This window comes from Lampetra fluviatilis, chromosome 3 (assembly GCF_964198595.1).
Source record: "Lampetra fluviatilis chromosome 3, kcLamFluv1.1, whole genome shotgun sequence".
NCBI lineage: Eukaryota > Metazoa > Chordata > Hyperoartia > Petromyzontiformes > Petromyzontidae > Lampetra > Lampetra fluviatilis.
In genome coordinates, this window is record NC_136277.1 from 17837527 (window position 1) to 17863940 (window position 26414).

General features: G+C 43.7%; 2 protein-coding genes across 10 annotated transcripts in view; one reads left to right on the forward strand and one right to left on the reverse strand.

Moving 5' to 3' along the window:
• Positions 1 to 16506, forward strand: part of LOC144953668 (unconventional myosin-IXa-like) — a 192078-nt gene extending 175572 nt beyond the window's left edge. For all 8 annotated transcript variants that reach the window (XM_078884247.1, XM_078884257.1, XM_078884251.1 and 5 more), the window contains 9 exons: positions 1768 to 1847; positions 2497 to 2689; positions 4744 to 4872; positions 5032 to 5137; positions 5579 to 5710; positions 6784 to 6907; positions 7246 to 7478; positions 7948 to 8075; positions 9614 to 16506. In XM_078884247.1, the coding sequence (XP_078740373.1) occupies positions 1768 to 1847; positions 2497 to 2689; positions 4744 to 4872; positions 5032 to 5137; positions 5579 to 5710; positions 6784 to 6907; positions 7246 to 7478; positions 7948 to 8075; positions 9614 to 9948 (1460 nt within the window). In that variant the 3' untranslated portion in view covers positions 9949 to 16506. The remainder of the gene's footprint in view (positions 1 to 1767; positions 1848 to 2496; positions 2690 to 4743; positions 4873 to 5031; positions 5138 to 5578; positions 5711 to 6783; positions 6908 to 7245; positions 7479 to 7947; positions 8076 to 9613) is intronic.
• Positions 16507 to 17651: 1145 nt separating this feature from the next.
• The window catches only part of CLPX (caseinolytic mitochondrial matrix peptidase chaperone subunit X), a 33265-nt gene continuing 24502 nt past the window's right edge, over positions 17652 to 26414 (reverse strand). For both annotated transcript variants that reach the window (XM_078884300.1, XM_078884309.1), the window contains 7 exons: positions 25849 to 26013; positions 24409 to 24497; positions 23281 to 23445; positions 21377 to 21679; positions 20915 to 21007; positions 20339 to 20445; positions 17652 to 20134 (listed from right to left, as the gene is read on the reverse strand). In XM_078884300.1, coding sequence (XP_078740426.1) covers positions 20044 to 20134; positions 20339 to 20445; positions 20915 to 21007; positions 21377 to 21679; positions 23281 to 23445; positions 24409 to 24497; positions 25849 to 26013 — 1013 coding nt within the window. In that variant the 3' untranslated portion in view covers positions 17652 to 20043. The remainder of the gene's footprint in view (positions 20135 to 20338; positions 20446 to 20914; positions 21008 to 21376; positions 21680 to 23280; positions 23446 to 24408; positions 24498 to 25848; positions 26014 to 26414) is intronic.

Below are 26414 nucleotides of genomic sequence, written 5' to 3' on the forward strand. Positions count from 1 at the left end.
TTGTAATTGTATCAATTGTGTCTAAATCGTATTGTTGCTTTGTTTCTTGTGTTGTTCTTGTTCCAATACACCGAGATTTGCCACGATGGAGGTTTTTTCTGCCAGTCGATACATGTTTGGGTAGAAATCTGTGGCCGAAATGTTGTCTAACTTGCTCAGATTAGCCTGTGTGGTCCTGAATCAGAGCACTGAACTCAAAATCAGGAGTTGCTTGTTCAATTGCTTGCTGGGGGTTATTACAGCCCCTTTGAGGGGGACAAAATGAGTACCATTTTGTTAGAAGTGAGCAGTTATCCTGTGAACAGAGTGGCCCTTCCACGTTGGTAATTTGGAATTCTCTCCACTAGCTGGAAGCTGCCAAACAGAGACAAATGCCGCCCAATGCCCAATGCTCCTTTGAACGTGGGACACTTTGACCTTGACTCACGTACATAAAATTCCGCTGAGGAATGCCAGTGTCTCTTTGTTTCTGATGAACGCATTTAATGAGACCGCGAGGGCCTTTGTGCCTAATGTTGGCTCAAAGGCAGTTGTGGTCTATATTTGCCTACTGAATTACTCTGAATTAATACCAATTTGTTTTTCCATAGAAAATCAGGCTGCCACTTATTTCTGCCAACACATAAACCAAACCCATTTTGAGTTAATACTGTGGCCTAATTTTATTTTTCCTTACCTCTGCATCTATGTATACGGGTACATAAAAACATGAAGTGACTTTCATAAAATATAATTATGTATGTGTTAATATGCATGTGTATAGAGACTGGATAGGGTGGTGGTCTATGTTACAACAACGTAGAGTTGTTGGTCCAGCCATGCATATGTTTTGTTTAGAATATGCTGAGAAATCAGACTCAAGAAACAATGTACAAATACTGGATGGTCTGGGAAATGTTTCTGCTAAATTTGCCTGCACTGAATAATATGAACGGCTGCTGTGTGCCTCAACCTAGTGGCCACTACCATAGCAGAGTGTGGGCTGTTTAGGAGGAGCCAGGGGGGGTGAGTGAGGGGTTGGTGGGATGATGTGGAGTGGAAAAGTGAAGAGAGCTAGGGGAAAAAAGGGCAGAGGAATGGGAGGTCAGGGATGTTGGTTGGAGGGAGCCCAGGGGTTTCTAACCAGTGGATTTAATAATGCTGGATTATCATTGCATTTGTTTTGGATGATGGGGTCCTGCACACATTGGGATTGAAAGAGCAGTTTTGCTCTCGGAATTGAGTTGTGAACACCTAGGGAGATGTCGTTTGAGTTACGTTTTGTAACACGAGCTGTGAGGATAGACACCAGCGGGAGAAAGGGCCAGGCTGTTTGTCAGCTGAGCTGTACAAGTTGTATGTATGTCTGTCGAACTGCTTTCGCACCGTACGTAGCCAACAGTGCTAATCGGTGTTGGCAATCTTGTATCTTTCGGTAGGCCTCCACAGGGAACTATTCGCATTCGTACTGCTTTTATTGACTGCAGTGTTTTCTTGTCATGGTCATTGCCAAACTCTAACCCACTTTATTATTTGCTAATGTAGATGATTGGGGATATTTTGTATCATGTTGCATTTTCCAATCAACCGCAAACGCCTACACATTTTCTTTGGTTCTTTCGGTAAAGTCACGTAGATAGAAAATAATAAAAGAAAAAATGTATCTTTTTTTATAAAAACCAAAAACTCACGACGTTTCGATCGCAACACAATCGGTCGTCATCAGATGGAGAGATTACATTACGTAGATTAAAATATTATTCCGTTGTGTTCCGTTTGTGTTTTCAGCTTGCAAGTTTGCGTGCCACAAGAAATGCTACTCATCAACAACCAGGAGGTGTACGGGATATTACAACGCAAACAAAAAGGTGTGTTTTATGAATATATTTTATCTGCAAAGAGCTCATCTGTATTTAAGAAAAACATTTCAAAGGTGGGCTTTGTACAAAAAAAGCACTTCATTTGCTGACAAAAATCACCAAAATTAAGATGTTAAATGAAGACACGTACAACATGGAATCCCGAGTGTACGATGATGAGATCAGTTCATGTCCAGGATTGAGATGAATTGTGGCATCCCAGGATGATGAGGGATGGCAATGGCATGGAGAAGCCATCATCCAGCAGTGGATAAACATTTGCTGGTGATGAAGATGACGCCGACAATGTGCAGAGGCATGTGGATGTAGAGGGCGCCAGTGGCCTGGTATACAGGAGGATGTGGGTTCGATCCCGACGAAGCCTTCTGTATATTTTGAGTTTGTATGTTTTCCCCGTGATCGCGTGGATTTTTCTTCGGGTCCTCCGGTTTTTCCCTTCACAATTAGAAACATGCACTTTAGAGTATTTGGCTGCTATACATTTCCACGTGAAAGCCATTTTGTTGACCTATAATTTGTAGCCAGGTCACTTGTGAAAAATAGCTAAATAGCTCAGTGGGCCTTACCTGGTAAAAAATAAACAATGAAGTATAAGAAATGCTGCTTTATCTGATGCCGCGTGCGTTACCATTTACAGGCCGGTGGGGACATGACAGGAAAGCAGTTTGCCGTTGACCTGTTCCGGTTGACCGGCCCTGATCGGAGCGTGCCTTTCCTGCTGGAGAAGCTGCTCAACTACATCGAAATCCACGGCCTTTACACAGAGGGCATCTACCGCAAGTCAGGCGCCAACACCAAAGTCAAGGAGCTGCGTCAGCAACTTGACAATGGTAATTGCCCAATTGCATTCGTTTACACGAAATGAACTCGGCTGTGACTTCTTATATTCATCAGGCAGGGTAAGAGCACTTGATTGAGATGAGCACAGTCCAGCGGTTGTGTGAGATAGACCTGTGACAGATATCAGGTGAAGGCTTGTGATATTGTTGATGGGATGTTCCCCAGTGTTCGTTGATTTCTCAGTGGTTTCATAGAAAATTGGTTGCCATGTGCCTCAGTGCAAGATATATCATTCGGAAAGTAAGATAAATAATATATATGGGCTATTATAGCAAATTGATAAGTTCAAGTAACTTATTTCATGGTTGGCATACAAGTGCCTTTTACTTGCAATCGGTTTCATGAATTATTTCACCTTCACGCTTTTGCAGTATAAGAGCTAATGGCCACATCTTTCATAATAATTGCAATGAAGAAGAATAATAACCACGGCCAAGTGTGCTAGGTTGTGGCAGTACGAATATGGACTGTTTATTATATGAAGACATTGTCCTCGCACCAAGCGGCGACGGGTTAAACGCAGTGTGCCTTGGAGGATTTCTTTTGGCAATTAAATATGCTTCATCTCAGCGCTTGATAAAACAAATATTTGTTGTGGCTGTGATAACAGCAATTCGGTACATGGCATGCATTTTGTGAAAATAACATGAAATGACCCAGAACTGAAAAGCAAAACAAGAAATGAGTGGTTCATCTGATTGTTCCAGTTGGAGTCTCATTTGTCTAAACAAAACACGGCCACACTTTAAACAAGTTCTGGAATCTTGACTGTTGCAGCTTTACGAAATGTTATAAAGACATCCGATATGATAACTAATATTAGGTGAATGCTCAAGATTTAATTGTGCTTGATAAGATATCGAACTGAATATCCAAATGTATAATTTACTCACTGGTGAGCAATTCACATCAAGTCCATAGTTTCAGACATAGACATTTTTTGTGGATTTCCATAGCAGAGTATCTTTTGGGAAGTGAACACGATTTGTTTTGCAAAAAAAAACAATTTTCTGCCACTATAAAATCCTAAATACCACATATTCACATTGTGTCGTTAATTAAACGAGGGGGCCGTGCGTCCGCCTGTGGATGTTAGGATCCTCAGTCGTTAACATTCACTCGGCTGTTGAAGAGTTCAGATATTTGCACTAAATTGTGAGAATCCTAAATGTGGTCAAGTGTGACTTGGGCAACTTGCAGCGACCCACTTTTTAAAAAATACAATGATTTTGAAGACAAACTCTCGTTTTGTTAAGCTTATTCGTATGAATATAGTAACTACCAATAGTCTTATCGAACAAAGACGGTCACTGTATTGTGCGCTTTCAGATGCGCTTATGCAGCTGTCTGTAATGCTCTTCCTTCCGATATTAGGAAACCACTGGAGCTATGCACTTTAAAATCTAGATTGAAGACTCATTTCTTTAGAACTACTTTTTGTGTTTAGTTTGTTGTTTTTCCCCGCACCTCTGATTAGCAACGTTGGCGACATACGGTGCATGAAAGAAATTCAACATTTTATGAGACTGAACAAAATTGAAACAATACATATAAGACAAAATTAAAGATATGAAGGATCAATTCTGAAATTAATCACGACCCTGAATTGTTAGTAGAGTGAGTCACACCGTGCTTACCTTCCAGCCTCCATTCCCTTTCCTTGGGGGCCTGCTGGGATTGGTGGCTGGTTTTATGATCATTACTTCACTATAGAAGCTCATAATTTGAATGTCCACATGTTACAACTGAAAGTCGTGAGCTTCTATTTGCTATAAACTATATATGCATATTTATGCAGTTATATATTTTTTATCAATAGTACCCTGTGGTATTAACAAAAAAAGTAGCTTCCAATATAGCTACAATTATGCAACGTCTCCTTGGCAAAATTAATTCAGTGTCACACCTCAATGGCCTTGTATCACATTAATTAGAGTATAATTAATTGGATACATACAGCACACTTGATGATAATGTGCTGCAGTACACATGTGTAAACACGCTGACTGTGGTTTAACCCCCCGTGTGTCTTGCCCGTGTCCAGACGTGAACAGCGTGAACCTGGATGACTACCAGGTGCACGTCATCGGCAGTGTGCTCAAGCAGTGGCTGCGGGAGTTGCCCGTGCCTCTCATGACCTTTGACCTCTACGATGAATTCCTCCGTGCCGTCAGTACGTGATAACGTTAACCCCACTGTGGCTTTACAAGTTGCATCTTGGCTTCCACATGTTAAGTCTGTTACAGTTTGTACACGAATTGATCGTGTGTTGTGAGGGTTTCTTTCCACGCAGTCGAGGTCCTTGCTTGACTGCTGTGTCTTGCTTCCACAGGCGTGCAAGAGAAGAAGGAGAAAATCAAAGCGGTTTACTCTATAATTGGACAATTGCCAAGCGTCAACTACAGCACTCTGGAGAGGATCATCTTCCACCTCGTCAGGTCCTCCACAGTGATTCTGTCCTTTCCTGCTCCGTCCGTACTACACCCCTCTCTTTAGGGGGTATAGCAGCAAGCCAGAGCATCTCCCTGCTCAAACATGCGGTTGGGTGGCACTCATTTGGGGCTCGTGAGAATTTGGTGTAAATTACACTTTGCGATAACGGGAGCCAATCACTGTGGAATGCCGCAAAAGGAGAGTAATGTTAATGCTTATCTTAATAACCCCAGCGGTAAGGTGGGCTGGGCTGACCTTCAACCGGGATTTGAACTCGCACAGTTTGGACTGTGAGATGATTGCTGTGCCCTGCCCAAAGTGCCACCTGGCCAGACAACAAAGGCGTCTTTAAGCCGCAAAGAAACTGTGTTCCTGGAGTTGCGGAAAGTTGAGGTTCGTGCCCGAACCAAGCTGTGAGTGTGTGTGCGTGCGTGTCCACCCTGTAGGATCGCCCAGTACGAGGATACAAACCGGATGTCGTGCAACGCCTTGGCCATCGTCTTCGCGCCATGCATTCTGCGGCCGCCCGACACGACGGACCCCCTGCAGAGTATGAGGGACATTGGCCAGACCACCCAGTAAGGCTGCGGCACACTCACGCTCTGGCGTGCCACGGCGCGAGGGGTGGCTGCAGGATTTACGTGTTTAGATTTGAGGACGCTGGGGAGCGCTGTCGGAGGCGGATGCCACTTAAACTCCTCGTGGTGCAGTGTGCACTGGATAAGAGCTGTGGTGGACGTCCCCAGAGGGCATTCATAGCAGAGCTTTAAAGGAAAGCCAGAGCTATAGAAACAGTTTGTTTTTGTAGCTTTTCTTCTCCTGTACATGTGTTCAATGGTTTATGGGTAGTGTCAGAGAATCACTTGGCCTGGTTTACTTTAGTGTTTCTGTATTTATGAAAATGCTTATTGAATTTACATGGATATATTGAAAACTGCCAGTGGCTCTTTTATTAACATGGAGTGCGCTGACTGTGCAAGAAAACATGAAATCAGCACCGCGTACTTTGTCTGTCTGTTAACGTGCTCATTAACACAAATTATTGTTTGGAATATTAACCTTCAATGATTGCCATGAATACCATGGCTAAAAGTGTGCAGTGTAGTTGAATTCAGTTTGGGTCTGCCACCTATTGTACAGTTCAATTAACCTTATCATCGAACTCTGAATTCCATTGGCCAGCAACGCAATTTGATCTGCTGGTCTTATTTATATTTGACTTGGATTTGAATTAACTCACTACACAGCGTGTTTCTTACTCAACATGTTGGAGTGCTCTCTCCAGAGAGGTAGAGTGGGTAAGAGTTGAAGTGCGGTCTCCAAATCCTAACCACTTCACCTCTCTCGCCCCCTCCCCTACGTGCTGTGAAGAAGGGCCAATGCCCGAAACGTCACATTTCGTGTACTTTTAAGACAGCGTCATTGACGAATGCGTTGAAATTTGTTCATCCTCTGCGCTTCCGCAACACTGCCAGCGCAGTATCGCCACGATAATTTGTGGGACTGAAGAATCTTCCGGCACCCAGAGCGAAACGTCGGAACATCGAGATGAACAATGCTTGGGCACAACCTGTGACAACGCTTTACGGAGAGAGACGTACGGAGCGATCGTGGACACCTGTGTGCTGTGCCTGTGTGTGCGTGCCTGCAGCTGCGTGGAGCTGCTTGTGGAGGAGCAGATGAGGAAGTTCAAGACGCGCTTCGCTGACATCAGCACCCTAGAGAGCGTGGAGAACAGCGCCAACCAGCGCCTCTCTCTCATCCGACGCTCCATGGTGAGCACCTTGGGCAGCGGATCCAAGTGGCGGCTGTCCCTTCGTCGTGTACAACAGTTGGACGTGTTCTTCATGCCGAATTGTAATGTTGGGTCAACTATGTTGACTTGCCCATGCTTTTATAGTTAGTGTTATCCGCAATCATGAAGGTTAAAGGTACGGCGCTGCAATCGCTTGCTCGTGTCTTTGTTAGCAGAATGGCCTCCGCTCGAGAGCGTTCTGTAGAGCCCCCTCTAGAGGGTATTTTGGCCTCCTCTTACAATCCGCAACAGTGCGGTATGTATGTGTTTTGGTACGTAAGTAATAAACACACGGCTCCCGCTGCTTTGCGTTCGCAGGGCAAAGGGAGGTACCGGCAAAGCCGGATGCGTGCAGGGCTCAAGGACGCCGCAACCGGCACGGCCCAGCCTGGTGGCACGGCCGGCGGCACGAGCGTCGGCGACAAGATAGCGGAGGAGGGCGAGAGTGACTGTGCCACGGAGGCAAGCGAGACCAACGATTTGGACGAGTCGACCATGGAGGAGGAGGAGCAGCTGCTGTCTCAAGAGAAGGAGACCATCAAGGAGCGATTGTAAGTGCTGCACCTTCCTGGCTCTGGAGGGAAGAGGGGAGATGAGGGCAGATGGCCGATCTGGAGCAGTTTATCTGAATTTAAGGGATAATCGTTGACAGTCATGCTCAAGCATGACTTAAAAACGAAGCACCACATTTTTTTGTTCATGCTGCCTTAAATTATTGCGTTATAAGGCAGCACTTATGACAAATGTGGTTAGATTTTCAAATGTTTGGATCAGAACCAGCAGTGCCCTTTGCCCCTCAATGAGTCCATTGCACTTGAAAGTTTTGTTGCGTATGCTGCCGCAATCACTTGGAGTCTCCCTGTGTTTACTGTATTGAGTGTGCCGCCCACGCACGTGTGCGCCGGCTCTTCAGTTTATCGCGTGCCCTTCGTGTGCGTGCATGCGTGCATGCGTGCGTGCGCATTGAACCTCTTTCGCACCGCACGTAGCCAACCGGGGCGATGTACGTGTGTCACGCAGGTCTGAGCTGCGCAACACGATGATCTCGCTGGAGCGCAGCGCGTCGGACGACGATGCTCTGGACAGCTCCTCACGTGACACCATCGACGGGACCGACGAACCCAGCAAGCGTGACCACGGGCACGCCGGTGCGTGCTCCGCTCGGGGAGGAGCGTCTGAATTTGAGTGGAATAGAGCAGTGCGCTGTAGAGGTGGCCGTGTAGTTAAGAATGCGGGCCGCCACCTGCGGCTAAACTGGGTTCCCTAGTGTAGCGGGGGATGATGGTGTCAGTATGGTCACCAATGACTGTAAACAATAACATCGTATTCAATTTGGTTTCGCACTTGATTTGGCCTAATTTCAACTCTGAGAATGTGATATCAGTTTTACTCGTGCGACAATCTCATTACAGAGTGCATTGGAAAGTGTGCCCTCTGCTATGCAATATATTAAGATGCCAATTGAAATTTTTTTCAGAAGTCCTGTGAGAAATAAAACATTTCGATCTATTTTCAAACACATGGTGTGGTGTTCTGTGAGATTTCTAAATGTATTATTTGTCTCTTTAAATGATGGCGATAACATTTAGGATTTCAATTCAGTCGGCTCAGTCTGAGAATTGCACTCTTTATTTGATTAACATAGAAATAAAAGTGTTCTACGAATGCAGATAAAACAATGTGAAGGCACATCTGCAAATGTAATTTTTTGTATAATGACTGAATACCAATTGATAAGTTAGAATGTTAATTCTAGATTTTAAGCTTTCGTGACTGCAATGATTCATATTCTTAGGTTTTTTCGGTAAAGTCACGTAGGTAAAACATTAAAATTAATTAAAGTAAAATAAAACAAAACCTAAGAATATGAATCATTACATTAAAATTACTTTAATTAATTTTAATGTTTACCTACGTGACTTTACCGAAAAAACCTAAGAATAAGTTAGAATGTTATTGTAATAATAAAGCAAAAAATGTGAAAAGCCGGTAAATGTGTTGGTTTGGTGCAGAGCTCATCTATATTTGCAAGCCCTTAGACACTGGTGGACATTCCACATATCAGTGTCAGGGACCAGCTCTCACCCATAACATGACCACTGTGACAGCATTCACCAGATTGTAATGAAAAAAATTGGAAATTGGAACCACATTTCTCATGGTAATAAAACAGCACTGTCTGTATGCGACTACATTTAGCCATGAAAATGAGATCATTGCAATAGTTGCCCACCCAGTTAAGTTACATTTAATGATTTCCACACCTTTTGCATCCCTAACTATGTTTGTGTTGTTAGAAAATGTACATCTAACGAACGGGATATTTGTTCTCCACATTTTGTCAATCCAACTGAACGGTGACCTACGGTAATAACGGCAAGAGCTACGTCTTGGCTGAAAATGAAGCTTCAAGGCTTGGGAGCGACTTTGCCATGCTTTTGTGGGTTTTCGAGTTGATGGGAACTATCAGGCAGTGGTTAACACTTTTCACCTGTCAACCGGTGCTTTGTTGCAAGTTGCGTTGCATAACCCGTCCACTTTTGATCTTCCAAGATTAGGGCAATGAATTGGCAATCGTTTCTGAAAGATAATGGAGTTACTTCCAGTGAGTATATATAAAAAAAAACTCCAACAACAACAAACTTCATTCCTAATGCCCTCCTCCAACCCGTTTGCCCTCTTGCAGAGTTTCACTGGACGAACATGTTCAGGAGAAAGAAGCGCCTGAACAAGGGTTCCATGCGGCAGGAGAGCACAGACTCGGCGACGACGTCCGACGGCGAGTCTCTGTCGGGCCGCTTGCACCCGAGCGTCGCGGAGTACCGGGCGCATGGCGTGGACGGGGAAGGCCGCCGCATCGCCACCCTTGCGCCGGGCGGCAGCGGCGACGCCACGGAGGGACGCTTCCCTGGCTCCAAGCCTGCGGCCGCCGTGGCCGTGAATTTGCGGCAGCCTCCGAGCAAGCACGTGACGCGATCCACGTTCCAGCCGCCCGATCCCAAGCTCAACGGAAGGAAGTAAACGCTTGTGGAGGCCGAGATGCGGTGCGTTGGCCCGCAGCGAGCGAGGCTTGGCCAAGAGTATATATGGTGCCTCGACAAAGTGAAGTAGAGTAAAGCGTGCATAATCGTAGAGACCGTGCCATGGAGAAAAACCCCCAATGGGTGTGTGGGGAAGTCAGAAGAGAAGACAGTGGAGCCCGTGGGATCACGATGCAAAAAGCGCAATCCTGTCAGTGGAACTTGTCGTGTGCACACGTCCAAGTTTGTGCATGCGCGCGCGCGTCAATCGGTTAGGAAGGATGGAGTTAGCATTATTTGCTATTTGAGAACCAGGTTTTACACGATGAAAGTCCACTTCTTTACATTGTCACGTAGAGTTAAAAGCATCAGAGTAAATAAAGGTCACGCTTGCAAGCATGGTATAGCCCAGGGAGGGAACTGTGTACTGCACAGCAACACTACTCTCTTGTGCACGTGTGTGAACATTAAGATGTCCGTAACTTATCGCTTATATTTTTTTTATTCGGCGCTCAATTGTGTGCCTGTTGCCAAGATGCTCTTAATAACCAACACTCCAGATGCATATGACGTTTACTTATATGAAGGCAGTCTGGCAATGTGATGTCTGTATTTATATTAAATGCACTTCATTTAGATGCCAGCTCCAATTTGTTTCCCTTTGAAAATTCCAGAAACTGAATTTTGTGAAAAGCATGTCATTACAATGCCTGAAGACTGCAATAACGTTTCGAGTTCATAAAATGCAGACCATTGATTCCTCACGAAAGTTGAAGTGACCTAAATTGACATGACAGTCTTCCTAAATTTATGATTCTCAAGCAGCAGAGTATCTTGGGGTATCAAAGTGATAGACGGATACCACGGAACAAGTGAATGCAGGATGATTGCCCAATGTAATTGTTGCTGTTGGTAATGTTCAGCGCTCTGGTAGCTTTAAAGCCTTAAGGATTGTACAGCCTGCAGGCCTCAGAACACCCTCGCGCAATAACTTTAATTTGCAGCAATAAGGATTTACCCCCTCGAAGCCGACCCGTGTAATGCTTCCATAGTAAATTGATGGGGCTTTTTAAATTAGTATTCCATGTGTTTTTATATGATGTTTGTGAAATAGATATTGATGTCCTGATTAGCTCTTGACGGTCACATTATCTCTGCGAAAGCAACATGTTTTTAATTAGTAGTTGGATTTGATCATTTTATTTTATCACACCTCTGCACTGCAGTGCGCGATTCCCATCCGTGTTTGCAGCTCACTGTCAAATCTGGCGAGACCATCTAGTTTGCATCTTGGTGTAAAATGGGTTCCGTCTGCTCAGCAAGAAAACGTGCTTCTTGCCACACAGGCGTTCGTTCCTCGGCATTGACTGCAGCCTCTAAAGTAACACCATGGTGGCGAGATGGTAACTCCCTCGCCTGGTATGCAAGAGGTCGTGGATTCGATCCCGACCCTGACGCCTTTTATATTTGGAGTTTGCACGTTCTCCCTGTGGTTGCGTGGATTTTTCTCCGGGTCCTCTGGTTTTTCCCTCCACATTTAAAAACATACTTTTTAGAGTATTTGGCTGCTATAGATGTCCACATAAACTACTTCGGTGAGCTATCCTTTGTGGCCAGATTTAGAGCTCAGTGGGCCTTAACTGGTAAAATAAAAATCTTTTTAGTAACGGCAAAGCACGAACCAATGCCATGTGCATCGTGTTCATGGTCTAACTGTGCCTCTTGGACCACATGGGCCCCATTCACTCAATCTCAGGCTGACTTTTGACTTCTGCAGTACATGTGAGCACAGCAGCAGTGGACGTGCGTGTGTGTGTGTGTCTACATTAGTTTGGTGGAGACGAGTTCAGGGAAATGAGTCTCTGCAGCGGTCTCATTGCTGCACAACTTTGTCTGACCCTTGGTCAAGCCTAAGCCTTACCTACTGATATTGGTCACACGGTCATTTTACAAAATGTTTTCTTATCTATATAAAAGAAGCTTGGGTCTATGCAGAAAGTAATAAAAGCATCACTTGCCACAAGTAAACTGATTTATCCTGAATAACATTGGGATCGATGTGTTTTCCTTAGATGGAAATGTTATGTCCAGGTGAGGGAACTGACATTTTCGTCACACTAATGACATTTGTAGCATTGTACGATGACTTGTGGCATTGTACAATTGATGAGCCGGTTGTAATCTGGCGATTCTGTATTAGGCTTGAACAAAGCTTGTGAGATAATTTCCCGAGGAGCCGATAGCAGTGCCCTTTGTTTTCGTTGCTAGTGTGCACACTCACCTCTGTTCCACACATTGTGCGTCCTTTCAAAATTGTCGCAATATTTGTTACTCAGAGAATTTCCCATTGGCTACCCAGACAGCCCAAACGCCAAGGGTGAGCAGCCGTTTGGCTCCAGTGACCCCGATACGAGGACACCGAGAATCGAACATTTGCATTCCTTTGACAAGTTAAACTATGGTGTAGAACAAATGTTTATAATGTGAAATACACAACATTATACACGCTCATTTGAGAAATCTTCCCATCGCACATAAGTTATGTTTAGGTCATGGTTTTGGCACGGGATTTTTGGTTTAAAAAAAATATCTATGAATATGTACATGTCTTGTTTTGTCTGTGTAAAGAAATGTACAAATATTTACACTCCATTAGTCTTCTCGAGTGTGTGTGTGTACTCGGACACTGCAGTAGCTTAACGTAAACGGTTATTATTTAAATAGGAGACGTATGCATAGATTCGATTGCGTTCATTCCACGCAAGATGTATGATGACATGGCACGTGGTGGCCAATGCTGCACGCGTGCAATCATAATAAGCACGTGTCTGCCAAGCGTGACGCGACGCGTTCAGCTTTGAGCAGATCCGCACCCGTGTTACGCGTTGCTTTTCTCATACTGCCTGCTGAAGTTGACTGGCGGCATTTCGTGCAGCCGCTTGGGTTTATTTCACTGCAAGCGTTGAGCACGGCCATAATGTCACTGCCATGGGATGCTTCACATCTTGTGCGGTCATCTGTATGCAATGGTGCAAGTGGAGAAAACTGAAATGCATTGCATTCTCATTCGTTTTTAAAGGAACATAGCTTCTCACCTGTAATCTAACACTGTGCCCGGCGTTAACGCAAATGTAAAGATGAGAATACTGTTACAACTACTGGATGAGCAGAGTTGATGCGGGGTGAAGTTGCTTGTTTCTTCTTGATCGGAGGACGTTCTGAGAAGTTGGTCTCGTTGCATAAGTTTACTTCCAGTGGCCAAATGGTGAGGTCACATTTTATATGTTGTATTGCTCTTGTCCGCATAGTTTATGAACAAGTCACATGGCCATCGTGCTGGTTGAGGAGGCCCAATAGACCGATTGGCTCTGTAATAAACTTTTGAGGTGCCTACCCCAAGCCAAGGATTTTGCCTTTCTTGGGCTAAGTCGGGAGGGGGTGGGAGAGCATTATATTCATCTTGGGGAATTTAGGCCAGTAGAGGCCATTCAACAAAAGAACATGGGTGACTTGTAGACTGATGAAAGGGTGAGGGGGGGCTTCACAGAAGCAGGGGGGGCTTCACAGAAGCAGGGTGGTCTGTCTCGCAATGGAAATCTGATGAGTTCATAATAGCGACTGGAACCCATTTGTCAAGACAACACGCTGGAGGAACCCTCACTTAAGGCTGTGTTTACCCGCGGCAAAAGCCTGCCCTCTGCATCTGGCACGTCAGCCAACACGTGATGGAAAAATCTGTCTTTTTGACAAAGCCCATAAGTCGTGGTGTTTTATTGTTAACTTTAAAGTACATTTACGCACGTGCATTTCCCGCAATCGCTCAACGGCAGACAACAAGTGATTTGTATTTGAGATAGTAAACGGTGTGTTTGTTGGCGACCTTTTACTGTTTTAGTTCTGCGTAAAATTTGAGATTGCCTCGGAGTAGAAATATGAATCATCATTTGTTTCATTTTGACGGGTGGTGCTTTTGAATACGACCATTGCGACTGTCTTTTGTATTAGCCTTCGGAAATATGCACATAACTGCCCAATTATTTATCCAAACCTTGTCAAATGATGAGCAGACTGTACTGTTGAAATAAGTTGAGAAAATTTGACTTCTGATGTGTGAAGGTTTTGAGCGCAAGTTGCGGCCAATTAGTTACCTAAGACCTGATAAACATTTATGTGCATAGGAAATGTTAACCAATCAAAAGCGAAAACAAATTTACTTAATAACTTTAAATGTTGTCATTGATTCACAATTAAACGAAATGAAGTCCCAGAGATGTTAATTGACCTCTTCAAATGGAATCGGGTCATGTAGGGACTTCGCTTATACACGTTGATTGCAGATACTTTATTTCGATTTGAGTTATGACAACTCATGTGAATTTAACAACCTCATGAACGACGCAATTTGTAAAGGCTGTAACAAAGTTGGTAATTCCACGTCGGTATTTTAGCCAGGGCATATTAATTTACACCATGTAGTCAATTGAGTGGCCAGCACAGTAACCAAAAGGTAATCCATCTGCCTGTCTTTATTATCCGTGATGAACAATTTGACAATTGAATTTTTTTTAATCCTATCAATGTTACTGAACGTGATCATTCTTAATAAACCAATTCGTATTTTTTTTAAAAGCTGTTTATGATTAGCCCTTAGGGAAATTCTTAAAATCGAAGTTTACAGTCACGCTTTAGGGGTCATTAAACACGACTGGATAAATCGCACGCACACTGCAAACTGTTGAAACGAATGAGTTCGCAGTGGTGATACTGGCTTCGAACGCTGGTTTAATTTGCTGGGCACTGAGTTTGCCTTTGTTTCAGTATGGTGACATCGCACTGTGAGCCTTGATGATATAGCATGAATTATAACTGCATTTTTCTTTTTTTTACAAATTGCTGGAATGGTTATGCTGGAATATAAATAAATTGTATATGTAAATATTCTTGCTTAATTAATGTAAAAAAAAACCTGCATCTTGTCATACCGGATTTATAAATTACATTGTTGGTGTGTTTTTTGACACGAGTATGGACTAAACCACTAGACGTTTGATTATCCATACTCAGCTTTAATCACTTGGCGTTGCTGGACATGTAATTTAAGCAAAAACAAGATGTGACATTTGTTGAGGTGGTTATGCTGGAGCACGTGTAACCCACTGTTGCTGGAAAACAGAATCGCTCGCGTTGTTGCAAATGTGCCCATGCCGAGATTTTTAGGGGCTGAATTCTAAACCACTTGGGCGCGCCTTTCAGTCCCACATTGTTGCGTGCCCATACGCTGCATGGTAAGCAATCGTGACCGCATACGCGAACGTTTCATAATCTCGTCATGACGATGTTATTGAGCATTCCCACAAGTGATTGGCAATGGTCCAACCGGAATTGAGTTCCATTTCAAATTAAACGACCACCCAACAAAAACGAAAGGTGAAAACCTTACGATAGTGGGATTCCTTTTGGTGAAATGTATATTTTAGTCTACATTGTCACATGTTGGCGCTACCTATTTTTGAGCTATAGTTGCAATGTAGAATTTAGTGGTTAGTGATCGTTAACAAAAAAAGACGATGCATAAATTTGACTAATTTAAGAAAGTAGGACCTTGGATAGATTGTGGTTTCACTTTCAAATAAATCACTTTTTTTACTTTCATTCTATATCCAATTGTTTATCGTTTTGACGTATGGACTTACAAGATGAGTTTGAAAACAATCTTCTGGGCATAGCTGTGTATACTTAACAATAGGACTGTCATTGCACTCCTGGTGGGGTTATTTGCTGAAGTTGTTCTTCAGAGTTTGTGTACACACACACAGCACGTGCACCCCCCGAGATGAAAGGGGTAATTTGTTAACCAGGTGCTTGATTTGTTCCCAAAAGGACACGTAAGCCTTGTTAATGGCGCTCTGTCGGGGTACCATTGATCTTCCTGTGCTACGGACGGTGCATCCGTGTCGTGGCCTGCAAACATGGCTAGAAGGCCCAGCCTCCATTCGTGTTTCAACGCTATTTTGCGTGCAGCTTTATACTATGACCACTCCTTCGCTCTCACTCCATGTATCACAAGTCTCCAACACGCACTTGCTTGCATTCACGCAACTTTGAATGAGCCATAAAGTGTTCATGTTCCACGCAAATTTAGTGATGGTGGAGGTTGTAAACTGTTCAGTCAGTATTTGCAACTGGGTTGGAAAGGAACATGATTTTTTTTTCTTCTGTGCTTTTTAAACATTTGCCAGATACAATGTAACTATGTGCCAGTGATACTGGATATCAACGGCACACACGTGTAGTAATTATAAAGTACCTTGCTGAATTTAGAGTTTGTGTGTGTGCCATGTACTCGCACTGAATTAGACTTGGTCATTTGGGAATTGGGTACCTCTGTAATGCATTATCACATTGTACATGTATGTAAAAGTTTCTGTATATTGAACTTTCTAAAAGGGTTGGTCATCTATGTGTATAAAGTGCAATTTGAGAAATAAGGTTAACACTGTTACATGCTTTGTAAAGCTGTTTTTGAAACAAACTATAACCTATTAAAGTTTCTATTCGCTATGAACTGCTGTTTGTCTATCAAAGAATGGTGGGTAATAATTGACAGTACGTTTATCACCGAGTGCACCATCCGCACACCCTGGCGGCATTGCTGCAATCCATACAGCGTCTACTGCTACTTTGGATTGAAGGACCTCAACATTCAACGAAAACTATACGAAAGCAGAATGATCAGACATGTTCTATCTTTTGCATCACACTCCCACGCAGCTGTGTTTGTCCTCTGCCAGGCCGGGTGTGTTCCCGACCACAAGGGGTAAGGAAACACGGAGCTGGCAATGCGTGTGGGGGTGAGCTTCCCCCTCAAATTCCCCTGGCAACATCCCTGGAGGGCCTTTGTAAGAGGTGCCCTCAACAATTATGGGCTCCTCAGGGTTCTTGTGGAAGACGGCCTGGCAACTACCAGGGCCTTACCGCAATTCTAACCATTCTGTGCCAGAAGTCACCCAACATGAAAATTGTGACAGGATGATGACCTGGGGGCAACCTCTCTTGTTTTAGATTTCTGGGTGTGGACACAGCAAGGTGTTCACCACTTGAAGCGTGTCAAGGGTCACCCTAAGAAAAAAACAAGTTTTTTGGCCTCCCGTTACACAATTCATCTTACATAAGCTGGTGTCTCGGTCCACTTATCCTGGCGAGGGTCGCAGCAGCTACATTGATACATCTTAGTTTCAATAATTTATGATCCAGACTTCACCATGATGGGGTCTCCTACATATTTTCATAAGGCAGTGGTATGGACAGTGGTGTGATGGCTTATCTGCATGTATGGGACCTGTACTGCACCAACACACAAGCCATTAAATTAGATTTTTGCAGCAAGGTATTAGCTATACTTCCGTAAGTCCACCAATACTGGTGTCAAGCAGCCTATTATGCATACACCTATACATTTTTAAAACGTTAGGGTATTCCCCCAGATTCATACTTTCATGTGAACACATTCAACCGCAATGGCTCATTCACAAGAAACAATGGCAAAAGATTAAATATGGTGTCCAGAATCGATGGGAAAAAAAGCATGTCTGCTCTTGGCAAACCTAAGACAATGTATACATAAACATACAACTACAATTTTTCATAAAGAGCATCATCCTACAGTTGCATACAATATAAAAAAAATAAAATAAGGATTCAATATTAAACCAGCTAAATTTTATTGCACCGTTTTACAGTACAAAAAGCATTATACATGAGCTTTACATGCACAGCTTTTTATTTTTAAAGAGATGCATGTGTTTAACACTGAATTCACCAAAATCAAACCATTTATCCAGCTACATACACATTGAATGAAATACTTTCACTCAGAAAAACAAGTTCGATATACCTTTTAGTTGCCATACTACTCATGACAGACCCCAACAGTAAGAATTAAAACCACCTTCACAATGGGGGTAAAATATAAGTTACACAATCAACCTGTGGTTTTGCATGTACACGTTGTTAAAGTACACAGATGACCTTTGGGAAACAAGTATCGGTTCATTTGAAACAGAACAGCAATTGTAACTTAAAACACACTCCTCGCTAGTGCAACACTAAATGTTTTACATTTGTTGGGTCACTGTTATAAAAGTACTATTCATAAAATGCCTACCAATTGAGCTGAAAACCAATCGTGGTTACACAATCACTGCAGCACTTGTGTAGATTTGCAATCTTTGAATGCGTTCACACGATTGTCCTGGCACCGTGAGAAAACTATTTCAAACAGAGGTCTCACGACTGCACAAAGTTTGCGCAGCTGATAGGCGCCTCCTCCATCGTCTGAAATTGCAGTCTCATTCCGAGTGTCCCACACCTGCGGCTCTCAACTTACAGCATTTGAAACCACGATGACGCAGTGTGCATGCAAATTCGTCAAACATACAAATGTTTTGATAGGTTTCTTTCTACAAACATCACCTAGACCATCGGCAACAACCTCGTTTAGATTAACATAACCAATTTGAAAATTGAATATTAAAAGCATACACTCCCTGTTATTAACATATTGATATTGTAACCTCTAAATGCACCTATTATAAAATTACTGACGTTTCATTTTATTTCTGATGGCATTTTTTCCAGAAATTTTTATCTCAACATTTTTGTGGTGAATGTGGTTCTTGATTTTTACCCACGGAAACCATCACCCTACCAAGCTTACCGACTCACAACATCCAAGCTACCCATTTAGGTAAATTGTGACAAACTGGTTTCCTTAATGTCCGGAAGCAGCACTGATTTTACATTTAATCATCTGTTTAGACAAAACAAGACAACGCTTGCGGAGAAACGTAAGGTCAGTGTACATAATTACTCTGGTTTGCACAGGTCACTTAAGAAAATGGGAATTACTGGTTAAAAAAAATGCAACATTTCAAAAGACATGTCTGGACTAAATAGCCATGTATTTTCAACAAATGCTGGTCAATCAAATGAAATGTGTGCAGAATAAGACATTTCTTTCAACTGTCCATATTTTCACATCGTGTACAATTGTACAGTATCACTGAAGGAAAATAATGCGGGGAGAAGGCTTCGTATTTTTTTTAATACAACCTAAATATAATTCTTAAAGTATTATTGTTGCCTACTTTTCCATGTTTCTTATTGGGTGGGATTGCATGTGGCACACGTTTTTATCGGTATTACTAACACAAAGTACACAGTCGCAATTGAGGCTGCAAAGAAAACATGTGGACATCAAAACCAATTTCATTTGAATATATTTCAAACTGACAAGTTCCAATTTACAATGCACCTTTTGGAGACCTAGAGAGCATTTAGATGACAAAAATAAACAATAGTCCAACAGTTCTGAAAATCCAGGCTTACAGATATTTATGAAACCCTGGATACAAAAGAAAATATTCTGAACACATTAAGTTTCAAAGAAAAACAGTGAAAATATTTTAAAATAACATTATTTTACAACGCTGCTTGCTGTGGCATGGATACACATCTTAACCTGCACTCGTGCAAACATATTCTGTTCTACATTAAAGGGACGGAGACGTACCTAGACCATGACAAAGCTTCGTAAAGGCCATTGTGTCTAGATGACGTCTCCACGGACTTGAGTCGGGGTGCTGAAAGAAAGTACCTTAATTACAAAGTAATTTTCCCCACTGTATGCCAGTATATTCAGTCCAATGCTTGTTTAGTACTCATAATTGGAACAACAGTAGGACACTAATGAAATAGCAATGTCATTTTTGGTAATGCAGTGACACATTTTGAAAACAAATTAACAATGCATAGATCGTGCCTTTTTTCTCTGATAAGAATAAAGTACTGCTTGTGAATTGTTTACATTGTAATGACACTTGAAAAACAACACCTGTGGTGGTAGAGAACAAGCGCGTGTGAACATTTTACAGCACATTGGATCGTGCAGACTGTCGAATGCTTATCAAGGCCATCCCCTAACTGTGCAACCATTGTTTATCCATATATGGCTCTGGGCTGATTACGAAACGGGAGGTTATAGCTATGCCAGAGGGTGGTGCTAACAGGCCCTGTGGAGCAGGCATCTGTAAAGCATTCAGTTGTTCGCAGCATCGCGCTGTCTCTGCCAATTGTCATCTTCTACCCCCGAGTCACAGTCATCATCCGTCGAGTCCTTGGGAGGCGCTCTACAACACAAACGGACAGCAGCGACGTTAAAACAATACCCAGCCGACAAGAAAACGTTTGGGTGATCGTTGTTGGACACTTGATTCTACACCTCAAATAGCTCCACTTGAGCACAATTACTTCAATACACATTGACACCAGTAACAACAGGAACATTGTTGCAAAACGCTAAATAATGTTGGGAATAATCCAATCAGATGTACCTTATATAGGAGGGCTGCTTCTTGCCATCCACCACATCCTTGTCCAGCTGAACTCCCATGATGTCCGAGCACGGCACATCAAACATAGGATCAAGCAGCAGGGTCTCCTGCAAATACATGCACAACATTTTAAGTATTGGGAATGCACAGAACAAATGGCTTTTTTTATTTAAAAAAATTGAAGCTTATTTAATTATGAATAAAACAGTGAATTGAAAATACATTTATTTTTAATTCAAATAAAGACAGTGACTTGACCATTTTAGTTTGGGTCCACCCCATGCGTTACACTGCAATTGGGACCAGCCAATACGGCACAATGCTGTGCGTGTCGTACAGCCCGGCAGCCAAAACATATTGAGAGAAACCTTCAATGCCAGAGGGCTTTTACATCCTGCTTCCGTTCACACGGCAGCAGCTTTTAAACAAGTCCAAGCAAGATACTATTTTCATAGCTTCATGTTACGTATGTGTGTTGAACTTCTTTCGCACGTAACCAAACGTGTTAATCGGAGGTGCGTACGACCTTGCACAGGCGTTGTTCGGCTGTTAAACGCGCTCGCCGGGATCCCTCACCATGATGGAGCGCAGACCTCGTGCCCCGGTTTTCCGGTCGAGCGCCATACAAGCGATGGCATGAAGCGCGTCCGTCGACACGGTGAGTTCGCACTGCAAAGACCAAGACAAACAAAGATCCCCCGTATAGCATTAACCAACAGTTGGGACAAGTGCTGTTAGCGAGTAGCACCTATGGAGACTGGCACTGTATACGAGGGGGTGGGTTGCCAGCACCACGCCCGACCGCCTTTTTCTTCTAAGTGGTGATGTTTACACACCGCACCAAGTATTCATTTCAGGCAAGAGTCGACACCTCGGGTTCAGATAATCATCACTTGTGTTGACTGTGAGCGGGAATCGAACCCGGGTCACCAGGTTGGCAGCGAAGTGCGCTAACCTCTGCGCCACCGCTCCGAGCGCGCGCGCACACATACACTAAACCCGCCGCACTACATTCACGCGCACACACGGGAGGAGCACCTTGTCCATGCTGAAGAGCGCCTGGTACTGTGGGATGAGCGCGTTGCGCGGCTCCGTGAGGATGCGCACCAGCATGGCCTCATCGAGCGAGTGCAGCGGCACCACGACTGGGAAGCGGCCCACGAACTCGGGGATCATGCCGAACTCGATGAGGTCACGCGCCTCTACGTTGCGCAGCAGCCGATCGCGCTCCTCCTGCTCCTGCACGGCGCTGCCGTCGCCGCTCGCGCTGCCGTGTGCCCGCCCGGCGTCGGCGGCCGCGCGCCGCCCAGCGCCCACGCTCACCGTGCCGAAGCCCAGATACTGGCATCGGGAGCGAAGACGTGACGCAGTTTACAAATGGAGCACGCGCGTGACACACATGGATGACACAAATGCCGACATCTGATCGCATCACCGTCATGAGGTTAGCCGGTGTGACAGCATTGTTTGAATGAAGTCAAATTGACGTGTATTGCCGCGTCCAAGCCGTCGCCAAATGTTTTGTTGGCTCCCTCCCCCTCCCACCCCCCTCCCTCCCGATACGTTCCATTCATTGGCTACCACATTCTGATGAACTCCCCCCCCCTCTCCTCCCCCCCTTCAACTTGCTTATAAGGGATTACATTTTGAATCATTGCTTCACTTGATGCAGCTAATCTGGCTGTGACGGTCCCACCTGATGACGGAGACTTGTGTTGCCTCCGAAACGTCGTGAATTTTATTTTTATTTTTGTTTTGTTTTACTTTCATTACTTTTAATGTTTTACCTACGTGACTTTACCGAAAAAACCTGAGAATATGTGTATTGAGGGTACATAAAAGGAATTCCAATGGTGCCGCAAGACATCTCACGATTAGAAACGGTCGCAGCTTTCAATTCTGTCTGGGTCGGCCTGGTGACATTATCTCTCCAGTACGGCGACAATATCTCTCCCCACTCGTGCTTATCCTCCCACATTCTCTCTCTTATCTCTCTATTTCCCGACACTCGCTTGTATCTGCACGTATTTTCGTTCCACCTTGGTCTGCCTTTGGGACTCTTGCCAGTTCATGAATCCTCTGTGATAGACTTAACTCCCTACAACCCCTCAAGGTCATGCTACTGCGGCAAGCTCTTCATCAACTCATGATTGTACTGTATTTAGTTCTGCAATTGCCAAGTTCTGTGAACAGACCCATTTAACTAGGTTAAAAGAATTCACCACTTCCAAGAATTATCATTGGGATTTAAAATTATTTTTACATAGAAAACTTAGAAGCTTCTGTAACAAAAGAAAATGTTCTGTCGAAAGTGCTTTACAGGGTGGTTTTTGAATGACATTGGAATAGCAGTATAAGTTTACTGTCTGAATAAAACATTTTCTGCCACAATGTAGACTTGTGATGTGAATAGGTGCTCGCATTGGACTGGTTGTGTTTTTTCCTGTGAAGGCTTCAATACCTGAACTCAGGAAAAAAAATAAAAAATTTGCTACACGGTATCCATCTGTAAACATGTTTTTGGAAATAGAGCATTAGCTATTGAACAATAAGACGATTATGACGACAATTTTAATAAGTACAATTATCTATCCAGCGCCATATTTCCGAGACAATGCTGCAAGCCCAAGACCTGCGGTGATTCTCCTGTGCAGAGGTTCCAGTGACTTTCAATCCAAGTTCCAAAGGCTGTACACGCAACGACGACGTTTAAAAATGTTTTTTACGTTTCGCGAGTTGGGATGGACCTGCGGTGATGATGGACACGCGTGGCTTGGTAGTTAGCCTACTGCGCTTCAGGACAGTAAATGCGTACAACTAAAGCAATGCGTCCTTGTAAACCCGCCCTAGAAAAATGACAGTTCACGCAAGAAAATCCCAACGCATTACACAACGAGACAGTGCCTCACAGCGGAGACTGTGGAGCCAAGGTAAATAAATACCTTCTCATTCTTGCGGCGGCTAATGATGCGGTCGAGGCCGTTGAAGGCTCCAGAGGCCACAAACAGGATGTTGGTGGTGTCCACCTGCACAGTTTCTCCACGCAGCTTGCGCGAATTCCTCTCGGGGACGTTCACCACCGTCCCCTCCAGCATCTTGAGCAGGCCCTGGTGAACGTGCGGAGCACAGACAGCAGCCGGCATCAGGCTGTTTTCCCGCCGTACAATACCCGTGTGGTGTGCAGTCTCGGAGTAAAGCGCTCGAGCAACCAGAAACACGGCGATGCAGCAATTCGTTGTGTACAATCAATTATTGTGCTCTTGATATCTGCAAATGTGTGAGAATTCTTTAGGATAATCATAGGACTGGTATATTCAGACTAACGGAGCAAACAAAACTATACCAATGAGATAATATATCATCAGGAAATAGATTACATGGTAAATGCAAGACAAAAAATGATCAATCATTGACAATTCATCACAGAATCACAACATTAGAGTAGGAGCAAGGCTGTTTACATCAGCACACAGGTACAGAGAGGTCCCCTGTATAGCCATACTGTATTCATGGTTCTTTCGGTAAAGTCACGTAGATAGAAAATAAAAATAAAATGTAAATAAAAAAATAATTAAAAATTAAAAATAAAAGCAAAAAACCACGACGTTTTGAACGCAACACAAGCGGTCTTCATCAGGCGGAGAGAAAAGAGGGGGCAAGCCTCCAAATGCAACTGCTTATAAGGGACCTCCTTTGCCAGTACCAAAATATGAGAAAAGGTTTTCCCCTTTTATCTAGCAACAAACAGTTAAACACTCGTGCTTATAAGGGGCTTTCAAAGTGAGCAAGGCTAAGCGGCCTAAACAGCATGGGCAGGGCAGCCAGCACCAATGAAGGAGCAAAGCACCACAAGTACAAGTAAAGCGAGAGCCAAGAATATGAATTCCTGCAGTCACGAAAATTTTAAGTCAAAATTTAGCCATGCTGTCATGAGGCTAAGTTGACCTTAGGGAGGCCCAGGACAAGTTCAGATGATCCTCAGTGGTCTTGGCCGTGAGCGAAAATCAAACTTGGGTCACCGGGTTCAAAGTGCCGCGTGCTAACCGCTGCACCACCGCTCACACACACACCTGCTGCACACCCTCCCCACCAACATCCCTGAGCTGGTGGATGCCTGGCACACTGCCGATCTTGTCCACCTCGTCCAGAAACACGATGCCTGTGGGAGCACACAGCACAGGAACATCGGCTTAGAAGCTTCAGGGCCGAAGCTTTAACAAAGACAAGCCACCGTAGAACTAAATACATATTGTCATGTCGCATGTTCGTTGATTGTCTTCATGATAATCTGTCCAAAAGTCCTGTGAACACACCATCTCAATCGGCTTTAATCCGATTGTTAATAGGTTTGGTATTTTATTCAGATAATAGTCTTCATTGTATTAATAAAATTGCTTTTTGGAATAAAATACTTTTACATCACCAACAGGGCTTAGACAAATATGCAGTATATATTTTCACAGTCTAAAATCTAATTAAAGCCACCCATAACTTCCAACAAAAAATTATAAAATTGAAAATGTCCACTTCTTGTAAATTGCTTGAACCAAAGTTAATAATATTGAAATAAAAAACCGTTTACGGTCATTTCGATGACTACGGCAAATAAACCAGAACCAATGCTGAATGTAAAACAATTCACAACGCAGAGAAAACTATCCATTGGTGCCCACAAACATTTATAAGTTGACTATTTTGTCTAGAAAATACCAGACTATAATAAAAAAATGCAAATAAGACCACACAAAGCTGCATAAGCAACTTAAACATGGATAAGTAACATTTCATACGTTCAAGTATTCGCGCTGCAACTCTTCCATTTTATATTCTTGCGTATGGCAATACTTGAAGGAGCTAAGCGTCATGTCTAGGTCTGCAAGCCACGGCCAGAGGCCTTTGGGGGAGACTTCGCGCAGTTTTCCTATTTCTTTAGAACTAGAAATACTTTCGCCATGCTGCAACAAGCAGTTACAAAACTTTAAGGATTTTTGTTCTGGATGAGCATAACTTTTCACTAGCGCATGGCTAAAATGAATTTAGCAGTAGCACAAATTGATCTATTTAATGTCATCCATTACGTTAACTCAAAAACATTGAGTTATAATTCTAGGTACACAGGAAACGTATTTAGGCCATCATGTCAACAAACATAAGGGAAACTGCCCTCTGTGCAGCACGTTAATGAACTGATTTTCATACCAATTACATAGCGCGTGGAGGAAATAATTCAGGAAGAGCGGCGAGTTGTATGTATGTTGAACTAATTCCGCACCGTACGTAGCCAACCGTGCTAATCGGAGTTAGAGACACTGTGGGTACATTGCAGTGACCAATGAACTGAGCAGGAAATATCCAAACCGAATGACAATGAGGTGTGCGTACGAGCACCCGAGATGCCGATATGCGATTACGGTGGTGCACAGACGCATGGGATGACAGGAAAAACTGGTCAACGGAACGAGAATCGGCGGCTCCAGTGTGCTTGACCATGCTGCAGCAAGACCTGCTACCTTGCTGCGCCTTCTCCACACTGTAGTTGGCATCCTGCAGCAGCTTGGCGATCACAGACTCGATGTCTTCTCCCACATAACCCGCCTGTGTTAGCGTGGTGCAGTCGCAGATGGCAAAAGGAACGTCCAGGCATCGAGCCAGCGTCTGAGCCAGCAAGGTCTTTCCTGCATAGAAAAGTTGTGCGAAGGGGTGGAGTTTGTTCATCATCAGCGGAGAGCACAATACCATGTTTGCATTGCTCTACTGTCAAAATAAAAGCACACGATTTGGGGCACAACACCAATGCATGTGATAACACACACCTACATTTAATCTGTATACAGTACAATCATCTGCTCCACAGTAGAAGTATAATGTCAAAGAGTGTATAAGAAACGCCTACTCGGTCACAAACAGTTTAGCACCTGCTAGCCTTCTCTGCACACGTCCACAATCATGCAGGGATTGCCAACTGGGCATTATTAAAAGGACTCTTGTGGATGGCGGTATTGATGAATAAGACACACTTCTCTGTACTATACATTCCTGATTCTCCATTAGCATTAGATACGTCAGTAAATTAGCA